General features: G+C 46.0%; 1 protein-coding gene across 3 annotated transcripts in view; it reads left to right on the forward strand.

Annotated features, from left to right (window-relative positions):
- The window catches only part of LOC119708305 (potassium voltage-gated channel subfamily KQT member 1-like), a 417,378-nt gene extending 414,469 nt beyond the window's left edge, over positions 1 to 2,909 (forward strand). For 2 of the 3 annotated variants that reach the window (XM_038154526.1, XM_038154527.1), the window contains one exon: positions 524 to 2,909. In XM_038154526.1, coding sequence (XP_038010454.1) covers positions 524 to 679 — 156 coding nt within the window. In that variant the 3' untranslated portion in view covers positions 680 to 2,909. The remainder of the gene's footprint in view (positions 1 to 523) is intronic. The other variant, XR_005259030.1, reaches the window with a different exon arrangement.
- Positions 2,910 to 13,410: the final 10,501 nt, after the last annotated feature.

Consider the following 13,410-nt stretch of genomic DNA (forward strand, 5'->3'; position numbering starts at 1 on the left):
GTAGGCTATCTTCCTAAAAATGCATGGGAATAAACACCATATCTGGTAGGATCTCTGACTGCCACATGTATCACTGAGGCATCTATTTACAGTGGGAAGGGAGGGGAGGCTGTTTCATTTCCCAGGACAGTAATGGAAAGCATGATGTCCTACAGCCAAGGGTGGTGAAGGATGGGAGAGGTACTGGGAAAAAAACATTCACAATAAACCGAAGAGTGAAGGAGAGTTTCAGGGCAGATATTTGCAGGATGCATCATCATCAACCCTGGGAAAAGGCTGAGACACAATTGTTGAATTGAGTCCTCAGGCCAGCAATTCCCTGTCCTTCTGCTGCCATTTTCCCTGTGACTTTGCAGTGTCATCTGCTCTACAGCAGCAGGCTGGACAAATCTTAGGGAGCGGGTGGCTCTGAGATGCCCATGCTCTCTGCCAGGCTTTCTCCTTGCTTTTGGCCTCGGAATGCCTCTCACCAGAAGCATTTGCAACCATCTGACAGCTCTTCTGCTCTCTGATTCCCTAACAGGTCACACAGATGGACCAGAAGCTGGATGACATCCTGCACACACTCCAGGCTCAGCTGAGGGATCGGCCCCAGGCTCAGATGCCAGGGCCAGCCACCCCACCTGCCAGACATCCCCAGACACCCACAGAGTCCCCCCCAGGGACCCAGGAAATGTGAAAACCAGTGGACAGCCACACGTGACCCTCTCGCTCTTCCACGTCTGGGTATTTCTCAGTCTTGGTGTCTTCATCTGTGTCGTGGCTGAAATGAAATATTCTGCAGTAGTAGATTAATGAGGAAAAAAACAGAGGCAAAAAAAAAAAAAAAAAAGAGAGAAGAAACAGCAAGAAACCAGTCACGACCTTAGGAGAGCACATAAGTTCTGCACCTGTTTTATTTTTTAGCCATCGTTTGCTAAACTCTGCCAGCCCACAGCAGCCCAGCTCCCATCCCCCCCAGCCCCATCCAGGCTGAGCACACAGGCACAGGGCACGCTGTCAAGGGAAGCATCCCAGCCAGGGTTAGGATGACCCATTTGTGGGCACGGAAGGGGAAAAGAACTGTTCTTTTGGCATTTAATCACTAAGTTTAATGCTCACAGCATGCCCGAAAGGGGGAAAGGAGCCAGCATTTGAACATGAAACAAATGGAAATCAGTGAACAGGAAAATTAAACAGCATGTTTTGACTTCTACCAAGCAGTGAGGATCATAAGAAGGGCAGATTTATATGCTAGTGCGAATGACAAAGTAAAGACAACAGGCTACTGATTAAAAATATGGAAGTGTACACAGGCTGGTTGACATATGAAAGGCTGAAGCAAAGACTTCAGCTAATTAAAGCAAAGGGCTGCCAGTGAGATGAGATGCATGTTGGAACAGACAGGCAGGAGAGATAGGATCTGCGTAGGCTTACTTCACCAGAACACTGTAATAGTTATCAGCTACGCTGATGACTGTTATGCAAAATGTTCTCAAGGTTTTACCTTCATTCAGCAGAGGTTGTTGACTCCAGTTGCCTTAATTTTAACATAAGGAACCTGTATGGTAATTGGCTCTGAACTATCTCTGAAGCTGGGTTAAAGCCACCGAGTAGCAGGGTGCTGCAAGAGGGCTGCAGCTGTGATTGAGAGTGGCAGGGTTCCTTAAAGAAAACAGAAGTGCACGCACTGTTGATGAAAGTTAATCGCTGTTTAAATAAACTGCTGTATATAATTTTCAATGCTAGATTTATTTTTTGCCTTGTAATCTGGCTGTAAATCGAGTGCACATGCTGGCTGACATGCTGTTGTTGAGGCACACCCCTGGTGCAGGTAGCTGGGCTCGCAAGCTGCCGATGGAAATGCAGCCTGAGATGCAGATTTAAATGCAGACTGAAGTACAGGCTGAGCTCCGGGTGGGAGCCCAGGACAAGAGGATGAACTGCCGGCCTTTGGGATGACAAAGGACACAAAGGCAGGTGACAGCCAGCCAGGTGAATGGACACTGGGACACGGCAGCAGCTGGGAATTGCCGACCTTTTGGACAACAAGGGACATGAAAACAAAGGACGGCAGCGTGGTGGATGGACACGGAGATGGGGGCAGGAGCAGAAGACTCAGGAGGAGGAGCGAGACTGGCCACGGGGAGACTGTGATGGGATAAAATCCCAGGGGTTCCTTTGCTGGGGTCCCTCCTTGGAGGCAGCAGCTTGGGCTGTGTCTGTGTCACTGCCCCAGGAACAAGTGGCTTTATGGAATGAGACATCTGGGACTCTGCCACCTCTGCCATGGCAAAGCTGGTGTGATGTGAGTGGGGTGTGTGGGGAGCCAGGCCAAGGAAGGGCCTTCAGTCCCAGAAAGTCTCTGACCTTGGGAGTGCCACTGCCAGAGTGTCCTAGAGGGAATGGTCTGACTGGGGAGTTTCCTTAACACTGCCACCCTGAAATGGATCTTACCTGGCACTTCAGAAAAGGGACAATACAGCACTGCTGCTAAAGACCTAAATAATAAACCAAGCTAAAATGGGTGCAGTGTTACTTACTCGAGTCTTTTTAATATATTTGCATAACCAACAATTTGAATGAGCAGAAGACTGCAGAGCAAAGACCTGACTCCTGGGAAATCCTAAATATATTCTATTCCCACTCATATCCGTGAAAGCCAAGCCTGCATTGCATTTAAAAGCAACCTGAAAGACTGGTCCCTTAATAAGCATTTATTTGGACAAATGAGTGGTCCATTTCAATGTAATCAAATTAGTTTCTGACTATTACCTGTCCCTTTAAAACTCTTTCCCAGGTTTGTGTGTCTGGGAATTCAAGCTTGGAAAGAGCACAATGAGACTGATTCCAATCTTTAGATTGCAGGCGCGTCTTAGACAGAATATTAATGATGTGTGAGAGGCAATAAAAAAGAAGAAAAAAAAAAGAAACAATGTGGTTTTAATTAAATCAGCTGACAAGCCGCCATTCCATCTTGTCTGATTACTGCAGAGTTACTGAACATGACCAAATACAGCATGTAACATGGGAAAAACAGTAAATAATCATTGCCAGAGCACTGAGTTGCTCCTGGGTTTCAGTCAGGGTCATGAGCTTCTGCAATAGTCCTTCATAAAACCTCCCTGACTGTGGCCAGACAGACCTAAATGGGCAACTGGACACCAAATTAGGGTTAACACTGTTTCGTCAGCCACAGGTAAAAGAAAATAAATCTGCCTGGAGATCGTTTTGCCACAGAGGTTCGTAAGGGGAGCAGTGCAGCTTTCAGCAGAAGAGCTCAGGGACAGCTGTGGCCGACACAAGGTGACATTTCCTTCTGCAACACTGCAGATATTTGTGTGAGGGATATCCTGATCACTTGGTGGACCAAGTAATGCAACAGTGTTTTACTTACTCTTCAGCCTCAACAGAAGTGTTTAGGCACTATATATATAGCAACACCTACTACTCTGAAGTGCCTGGAAAATCCAGCTAAATAGAATACAAGTGGTCACAGCTATGGTTGAGTGTCAGAAGGGATGAGTGGGTGGGAGGAGAAGATAAAGAGGCACGCAGTGTCCCTCCAGAAAAACAGAATATGTGCCAGACTGTCTGTACACATGTGTGCGTACACAAATATCTTTTTTAAATCTTTTTTAATCTCAAGCCAGGGCTTCCCCAGCAAGTCTTGAGTGAGGCCAGAGCCTGAACCTTCACAGGTTTTAAAATCCAGCAGTGCTGGCCATACATCCACTTTACAGCTGGCACTCTGGACACCCCAGTGTGACCAGGACACTCCCCATTGCTAGAATGGAGAGATGAGGGTGTGGCTTGAGGGAATTGCTGGAGGAAGGAAGAAGCCTGGTGGGAGGTGCCCATTTTCACACCATATGAAGAGATTAATGGTAAAAAAATTAAAGCAACACAGCTTAGCCATATTTAAGAAAATCTCCACACCCACGCCTAGGACAGAAGTCCATTTTCCATCCAGCAAAATCTTTGTGATTGTCCAAGGGGAAAAGTACACAGAATTAGCACTGATGTGACCACGTGATAACACTTCCTGACCCTTCTTCTGAGCAAAGATGGTTTGGTACAGGCATGCAAACTGTATATTAATGCATTTGCACTTGGCCTTGTTGAACTTGATGTCGTTCTCATGGTCCCACTTCTCAGGCCTGTCCAGGTCCCTCTGGATGGCATTCCTTCCCTCAAGCCCATCCATGCCTGGCTCAGCTTGCTGTTATCTACAAACCTGCTGAGGGAGCACTCCATCCCACAGGCTGGGACACTGAGGAAGATATTAAGTAGTTTTTTTCCCAGTACAGACCCTTGAGGCAAGTCCCTCATTGCTGGTTTCCATTTTGACATTGATCTGTAAACTGAAAATCTTTAGATGCAACCATCCAGACAATTCCTTGTCCATCTAACTTTCCATCCATACCTCTCCAATTCTGAACTAGCAATGGCAAGGGGGAGTCTATCAAAGGCCTTGAAGAAGTCCAGGTAGTTGATCTCAGTTGTCGTTGTTGTAGAAGGTAAGTCGATTAGTCAGGCATGACTGCACTTGCTGAAGTCATGTTCAGTCTCATTAATCTCCTCCTTGTCTTCCATATAATTCAACAGGACTTCTGGAAGGATCTGTCCCATGATCTTACAGGGCACTAAGGCAAGGCTGGCTGGTCAGCAGTCCCAGGGTCCTGCTTGTTCCCCCGTGTAAAAACACATGTGCTACCAGGCATTCCCCCTTGGCAGTGGCTCTAACACAAGCCAAAATTACAGAAAGCATTCCCAGAGGAATGTGTGTGTGTGTGTTTTTATCTCCATTTTTACTGACACTGGTTCACTGGTGTTCCCCCTACTCATTTCTGCTGGATGGGAGTGCAGCTTCTGAGCAGGGAACACTCAGCAAGGTCACTCTTACTGCACCTCCTCTCGCACCAGTGGAACAGTGACAATGCCTGAATGGACCCGGCCCATGAGGCTGTCAGCACTGCAGCCACATCTGCAGCGGTCCCACTTTGCCTTCTGACTCAGAACAGAGGCACAGCCCAGGCAGTCAAGGTCTCCCAAGGCCACAGGATCAGCAGGGGCAGCTGTCAGGAGTGCAGTTCACCACTGCATCAAAAGACAAGAGTGTAGATCAAGGAAAGATGAGATACATTTTCCAAAAGATCACATGGTTTTCTACCTGATCCAGTTTCACCGTGGAAGATACACAGTGTCCTCTCTTACCAGAGACATCGACACCAACCCAAACAAGATTTTCCACATTCCTTCTAATAATGCATGACATCTTGAAGTCTGCTGTCTGCCTGTGATGATGCAAGGTGCTCAGAAGTCATTACAACAAAGCCCGAGGGGATTATTTTCTCATTTCCATAATTACATAGTCAGTAATAATATCTCGAACCAATCTTATCTCAAAACGTGTACTCAGATCTTTAATGGTGATATTTCTTAAGTGATGTGTGGGATTAAAGTCCTGTATATGATAAGGTCACAGCAGTGAGGGAAATAAAAGTTCAGTTTCCATCAGCTGGGGGTTTTCATTCCCGAGAAAAGGTAACTGTGCCCCCAGAACAGATGCTATGGGTGACAGATCACAAATCTGCTGCCTCATCTGGAACACTCTCTTCATCTCTGGGGAGTAAAAAGTGAGAAAAGACTCTCCAGACACAGCTGCCCCTTTCAGAAGTGGGTCTGTCCAGCAGCCCACAGCGTTTCCATCCAACTGCCTTGGTGTGGTATCACCAGAGGAACCCGGGCTGGAAGTCCCTCCAATCTCTGTAGGACCAGGACAGCTACATTCCCAGCTCAGTAGCTATGGCAAATGAGCAGGGTTCTTTTGGTGCCTCTTTTCTCTATAGCTCAAGAAGTTTTCTCTTCTCACTGATGTTTCCAACCTAAGCCCTGAAGGGTCGGGACTGACAATACATTTAGGACGTGCTGTATCTCATGCAGTTCTAAACAGCAGAGCTCATTCAGCACTCTTTTGAACAATCTGAACAATGTGTCTAAAGAGAAAACCATGGTTTAGGGAGTAAAATGCCACCAGCTAAAGAATCCCAAACATCAAAACTGCATTGTTTAGTATTCTGAAGGAGTACATGCTAGAATCATTGTAATGGCCAAGGAAAAGCCTGGTGAAGGGCCCGGGGTAGATCTTCCTCAGACATCACTTCTAGCTGCAGCATAGCCCAGCCAAGATGGTACTGTGCTACCTCCATGGTAGGAAAAGGTTTGAGTCCCTCTCAACCAGCCTGAAGAGCAACCTCTTTTCTCAGTTAAAGCAACCTCTGCTGTTAGTCAAAAGACACTCCAAGGCAGCTGAAAATATTAGACACCAAAAGAGAGAAAAAGTCTAATTAACTAATGGTCATTATCTCTTTTCCCACATCCTTTTCTAACCTCCAGAGGATGCCGAGCTCTGGACTGGATTCCTGTTGCTGGGGATGTGCATGTGCTCCCTGCAGCTCCCTCCCTGTCATCCAGCAAACAGTGCCTGTTAGACAGGAAAGAGAGAAACAGCCAAGAGCATCCTCCCTACAAGGAGCTGTTTTGCCAAAACACTTACTACTTCGTGTTTAGCCCTCATTGTAGGTTACAGTGGCTCCCAAATGACTCTGTAAAAGTACAGTGTCTCTGCCTGGATTCCTGGCTGAACACCCGTTTGTCTCAGGGCTTGGATTTGGCACATGTGGGTTTGTGAACAGAATTTTAACTCATCTTCATTATGTTGCTTGATCTCCCCCTGGGGTGGGTGGAACTGCGTGCAAGGGACTGACCTGACATAAGCAGTGAGGGTAAGGGAATTTTTGAACTCTGTGATTAATGTAACTGCTGTATCTTGTCTGGCCAATCAGACAGGCAAAGGTTCTTTCTCTAACCAAAGAATCATAATTTTCAACAACAATGCCTTGAAGCATTTGCCTGAGACTCACCTCAGCCTTAGAGGGGAAAATTCACATTTCAAAAATACCTGTTGAGCATTACTTATGCTTAGCTAAAATGCAGCTTTTCTTCTTTACAGCTGTGTGCCTTGGGTTGTCACATCCCTTGTTAGCACCCTTGTCACCAAGGCCCTTCAAGCAGCCAGTGTTCGTGGTGGAGGGGCTGGGGTTTGTATCATCAACGTGAGGGGGAAAGGGGACCACTTGTGCACAGTTACTGTGGCAGAAGAACAATTGCCTGATTCAGTGTCCTTATTCCCTTTTTGTTTTCTTTGCTGAGAATTTTCCCCTTTCTGAAACACTAAACAGCTCATTTCTTCCAACCTAAACAAATGATCCTGCCAGCTACTGATTTTTCCCTCCTTTCTATTTCTAATGGTTGGTATTGTAAGTACAAGTTTCCATTTGTTTGATAGCGGGTCAGGAGGCCAAGAAGAGCAAGGGACGGCTCCTATTACACATCAGTGCTGTGCCAAACTCTTCAGTTTGGCTACACCGTGAGTGTTATCACTCTTGGACTCCACCAGCCCCACTGGCCAACTCCCAGGGAGCTGCTGCTTTGGCTGGAGACAGGCAGAGTGCAGTAAGAGAGGCACAGAGCCTCCATCCTCAGAGCCATGTGTGTCCCTTTTACTGAGCCAGTGCGTTCTGCTCTCTGTGTTATCATGAAATTCCCCACACCACAGTCCAGTTAAGCCAGTCCTCTAGATAAGGAAGGCTATTGCTTTAGGAAAGCTGGCAATAAACCTCAGCATCAACCCAGAACTGGTCCAAAGAGCTGCAGCTGGCAGGCTACAGTCCTTCCTTCCCATGGAAGAGCATCAGGGAAAAGAGGGAGTATTTCTGCAGACACAGACCACTGAGAGGTTTTGTATTTGATGGGTCTGTGCTCAAAGAAGGTGAAATTCAGACCAGACATGAACCCACTGGAGTCATGGACTTACACCATGGATGAATTTGGCTTGACCTCTCTTACCACGTGTCTGAATAAGCAGTTGGTACGTTTAAAAAGCCCCTGGTTTCACTAACCTTACTGAGCTCTGAACTGGAGTAAAAATTTCCCAGTGACCTTGAAACCCATATATGACATGGCAGACAGTAGCTTTCATCCCATGGAAAACCCAAGTTTAGACACAACTGGAGACAGACATCACAGAGGTGCCCTGTGGCTGTGATCCATTTTGTGAATAGCACTACTTTGAGTGGGTCCTCAGATCCCCAAGCTTCCCTTGAGCTTAATATGAATGAACCCAAAGCAAAAAAAAAAAAAACCAAAAAAAGGGAACTGCAGCAGAATCTGCACTTTCTGCCTGACTTGGATCAATGTCTGACAACTTTGCTGCAGGTTCAGTGCTGAATTAAAATGGTAAGTTATTGAAAATATGTCAGTAATTAGCAGGCGGGGGAAAACTCCCAGATTATTTGGGCCTTGCCCATGTACCCATTTTGCAAAAATAACATCATTTTCACTGGCAACATTTTGCGTGAGGCTGAAAATTAAGGTGACAGTGAAAGTGTTGAATAAGCATAAAGCCAGTTTATCCCTTCAAGCATAAACAGCTGAAGGAATGGTTTGTGGCAAGGAATCACCCATGACAATCATGCTCTTTCATGTTCTGGGATGCTCTTTCATGTGCTCCCCCCTCCACCCACCCCGCTCCCCAGTTTGGGTGAAATCATGCCTTTGGCCTTCAACAGGCAGCCCTGTTTGAAGTGACTGCTGTGGAGAACCTGGAGCCACGGGCTGCTGGAAAAGAAAGACCAGGCTGAGCTTGCACAGCTCCTTCAGGCTGCTCCTGACATAAGCTGGAGCAGGGAGTGAGGGGTATGAGGGCTGATGCTCTGTGTGAGGAGATGCCCACGGGGGTAAGGAGGCCAGCAGAGACCATGGTGTCACTGACAGGGACCCAGTCACACAGGACTAAATCCAGGCTCAAGCTATTCCTATTCCCTGCAGGGAAGAAAAGCTTAAAACAAAAAGAGTATAAAAGTAGCTGAAAACAAAATGTATACAAAAGAGTCAAGAAAATTGGATTAATAAAATGCCCCCCACCCCCAGGTGCCAGCAGTGTAAACACTGGAAAAGCTGGAGCACTCAAATGGCTTTGCTTTCATAAAGTGCCTTTTTTTTCACCCCAGACTTTTCTGGTTCTGTTTTTCTTCTTTATCTCTCCCCAGCAGTGGCTGACAGATGACCTTTAAAGCCCCGGAGAGCAGCCCCAGCAGGTGATTTACTAACAGCTGTGCCAGTCAGCAAACTGGAGGGGCAGAGGTCAGGGCTGCCCGGCCAATTCAGGGTGGGATTTAATTAAAGAAAGATGCATTACACTTTTTATTGATTTGTGTGCATGCAAACACGAACCTTTTCTTATTTTTCCTCTTCCTTTTTTCATGTTTACATCCTTGCTCCATGCACCTGGACATTTTATCCTGGCTGAGTGAGCCTTGCCACCTCACCCCCCAAGGACACCACTCCCTGAAATCCCATCTCACACTTCCAGAGGGGCTGGAACAGGTGGGGAGGAGGCAAGTGGAGGGGAATCCAGCATCTGACAGCACACGACGTCCCTCCTTTCCCTCGGTGTTCATGGGCTGCTGGGTGGGTGTTTGAGGGATACTGGTTTTCTCTCCCTGTGGTAAAACTCTGCCATTCTTCTGTCTTCCAGATGATCCACTGGGAGAGAGGGAAGGAAGGCATTAAAAGGACAAGTCTTGCCTTTTTGTCCAGGATCAAAGGCTTTTTCACTAAAGATAGTGGGCATTTTTGGAGCAGCAAAATGCACGGTAAAAAGGCAGAATAAAAATTCTGTGACTCTGTATTCACACACCAGTGTAGTTCATTATTCTCACTCATGCACCTAATCTCCATTTTTTGTTAACTCAGACTTTTACTATTACTATTATTCTTCTGTTATTTTTATCAGATTTTTAAAATATATAATAGTCACGTATAAACAAACTCCCATTCAACTCATGAGTTTAAAAAGTGCAGTGATCATCATGCCTGGCTAAGGCCACAGCTTGGAGAAAAGCTTCAGATTTGCTGTCAAGTCTTTCAGTGATGGACAATCTACTGTTCTAGTGGTGAAATCAATCCTTCACAAAATAAATAAGATTTGTGACCAAGTTTTTCCAAAGGCATTTTTCAGTCACAGAGTCTTACAGGGAGGAGTCAGATAAACTAAGAGTAAATCATCTTGCTTTTTCTTAGAAGTCACTGCCCTCACAGATGTTTCTACCAAATCACTTTGCAGTCTTCCCTCGAGTAAAACACGTGGAGCTTCTGATGACTCCCAACACAAGGCATATTTCATAGGCTTCAGATCCCTTGGTGACCTTTTTTTCTGAACCCTTTCCAATTTTCCCAGCTCTTTTCTTGGCCTTCTTGGTCTCTTTCTAAGGCATGGTGGTTGTCATCGGCCTGGAAGTCCCTGTGACAGGTGAGGCTTCTATGGACCAAGAAGCTCCAAGCACAGCTGCCAAATTTCCCTTAAAAGAGGTCCCTACAGCTCACCATCCTGGGCTCAGGTGTGCAGATATGACACATCCAAGCCTTGGTTAGGTTCTGAAAAGGCAAGAAGGGGCAGCCACTGGAACCAAAGACAAAGGAGGTTTCAGAGTAGCTGAGGATATGAGGGTTCCCCTTTCCCTCTCACCCCGGTTTCTACCATTGTGGTAGAAATGGCAGCAGCCATTGTCCATAGGTCAGAATTCTACAGCCCTAACTTGAGGCAAACTCCTTCCAAAAATGGATATTTCTGGTGTGGCAGACTGGCCTGGAATGTCTAGGTCTAAACTAATTACATATCTGTCACAGACTTCCCATCATCCCGCCAAAACTGGGATGCCTGTGTTCAGCTGAGCCTTTCAACACCACCAAGGCATCTGTAAGTCCAGTTCCCTTTAAAATGCGGGGGAAATAAATACCCAACATCACTATGTGGCTTTGAAAATCCCCCTGCAATCTCCAACCCTCACTTCCCATCTGTGAAACAGGAAAAACAGCAATTCCTACCCCATATCTGCTTTATCAGTCTTGTCTATGCAGACCACAAATTCTATGAGACATGAACTGGCTGCTACTAAATATAGGTACAATGTCTAGCACAGTTTTTATTAGAGCCCCTAGGCACTACAGCTCCATAAATATCCATGTTGACTTTTTCCAGATTAAGAACACATCAATGGGAGCTTTGCTCAAGTAAGAACTGCAGGATCTGGCACTGGTGCTCTTAAACCCTAATAGGACTGAGGGAGTCTGAAGCCTCTTCCAGGCTCATTCACTGGTATCAATGCTTTTAATACCCAGTCAGCTGTTGTGACATAAAGGGTATGTTTCTCTTGGTGCTGTTTCTTGGAACTGAAGAGCCCTCCTGAAGTTTTAATTTTCTTTACTGAAAAGCCCTGCTATGGTAAATCATCAACTCACCAAATTTATAGGAGGCACAGCACTTAGTGTGTCACGTCTCTGAGCCCAGCCTACTGATTCACTTACTTATGCTTTTGTTCTTTTGCTTTGTAGTTCTCTTGATTTCAGCAACTGTCTATCATTTTCATGAGGCTTGCTGGCTAGAATGCCCCCTACTATTCCAGTAATCATTGCCCTGCTAGAGTGTTTATTACTGACTGAATGGCTGCACAGACTGGTAGAATGACCTGAGCTGTATGAATTTTCCCTCAAGTCTCTGGGGCCTCACAATTCTTGAAAGAATGTAAAGAGAAGAAAAAAAAAAAAAAAAGAAAAAAAAAGGAGCTTAGTTTTGGGGAAGGGTCAAAGTCAAGTTTCTCTGCAGTAGCAGATTTCTTCGCTGCCTTCGGTGCCTCTGACACTGAGCACTCACCACATCACCTTCAACAGCCAGGGAGCAGCTGTGAACTTGCCATGAGATGAGAAGGGAGCCAGGTAACCTTTGGCAGCCCACTGTGCATCGGTGCATCAGGAGACTGCTGCTTAAATCCTGTGCGCTCCTCCTCTACAAAACATTCCCCCTTGACGGGGTCCCAACACGCTGGGGACTGCCTGGGTGTTTGGGGTGTATTTGAGTTGAGGTTTGTGGTAGGTGCACTGTAAAAAAAAAAACAAAACAAAACACAAACAAACCACACATACACATACAAAAAACCAGTGACCAACGCAAGATAGTACACAGACATGTAAATAACTGTGGGTTGGTTTCCAAAACACAGACTCTCTCTAACTTTTATCAGTGGTTTGTTTCCCTTCTGGCTGAGATTCTCAAAAGTGGGTGCCTAAAATTAGTCTCTCCTGGGTAAAAGCTTCAAAAGCATCTTAATAACACAGGAATCCAAGTGCCTCATATAGCACTTCTTAAAGGCTCTGGAAAATCTCAGCCCTCCATCCACATCTTTAGTGATACGATTTTTAAATGCCCGCAGCTCATGGTAGCTGCTGTGGCAGCTGAGGCTGAGGATTCTTCCAAGGAAGTGGGGCATCCATCACACTTTGTCTGCTGGCCTGATCCTGCTCAAAGAATCACACCTAATATGGATTCCCACGTTCAACACGACTCTAAACTTAAACCAGTTTTTAAAGCCTGGAGTCAGTTTCTATGCCATGGATCCCACACCAGAGAATTTGCAGTTATGAATCAGACCACAAATGCTGTTGTTTTGGGGAAGATTTCACAGCACTGTTATTCCCATATCCACAGCTCATCATTGCTGTCAGATGTGCTAGCTCTAGGCCATAGGGGGTATAAAGGGCACCAAATAAACAAGCACAGTTTCTTCTCTCATGCAAATTTTATTACAGTTGTATGGGGGGACTGTAAAAGATTTCTGTGTTTAGCTGCTTCTTATGGAAAGAGGATTTTTTTTTTCCACAGTATTAAAACAAAAACAAAGAAAACAAAAACCAAATTTCACCCTGAAAGAAAGGCCAAAGGACTCCTGGCACAGCTATTTCAGAGTAAGCTGTTCCACACTCCTAATTCTGCAAGAGCTCCCAATGGAAAACATGGAACAAAAAGCAGTTTTTCTTTCTGGGAGCATTTCAGTTGCTGAGCAGGCCACCATGAGGAGCAGAAATCAAGGTCTATTCTGCGTATCTCTGGGTATATGTGTGCAGGATGCTCATCTCTGGGATCTCATGGCACCATGAGGAGCATCCCATCATGGAATACACAATTCAGAAACAAAGGGGGCAGCCTTTGCCATTCCTAGCTGTCTCTCTCACAAGGACAGAGGGACACAGCTGAAGGAAACCCAGGCCAAAGACTGGAAGGGACAAACACAGCCACAGAACCCCTGGCAGATGCCAAGGGAGGAATGTCTTCAAAAGCCCTCCTCAACCACACTCCCAAATCACTGCTGGTCACGAGAAGGGAAACTTTGCTGCTGACCAAGAAATCAAAGAGAAGCAGTAAAAACCAGCCAGGGCAAGCTTTAAGTCAGTGCAAAACCTCTTTGTTACAGCTAGATCTCAGCCAGCATTTTACTCACTAGCCTTGCTCTTGTTTCCCTTCGGGTCACCTAG

Source organism: Motacilla alba, chromosome 1A (assembly GCF_015832195.1).
Source record: "Motacilla alba alba isolate MOTALB_02 chromosome 1A, Motacilla_alba_V1.0_pri, whole genome shotgun sequence".
Classification (NCBI taxonomy): Eukaryota; Metazoa; Chordata; class Aves; order Passeriformes; family Motacillidae; genus Motacilla; species Motacilla alba.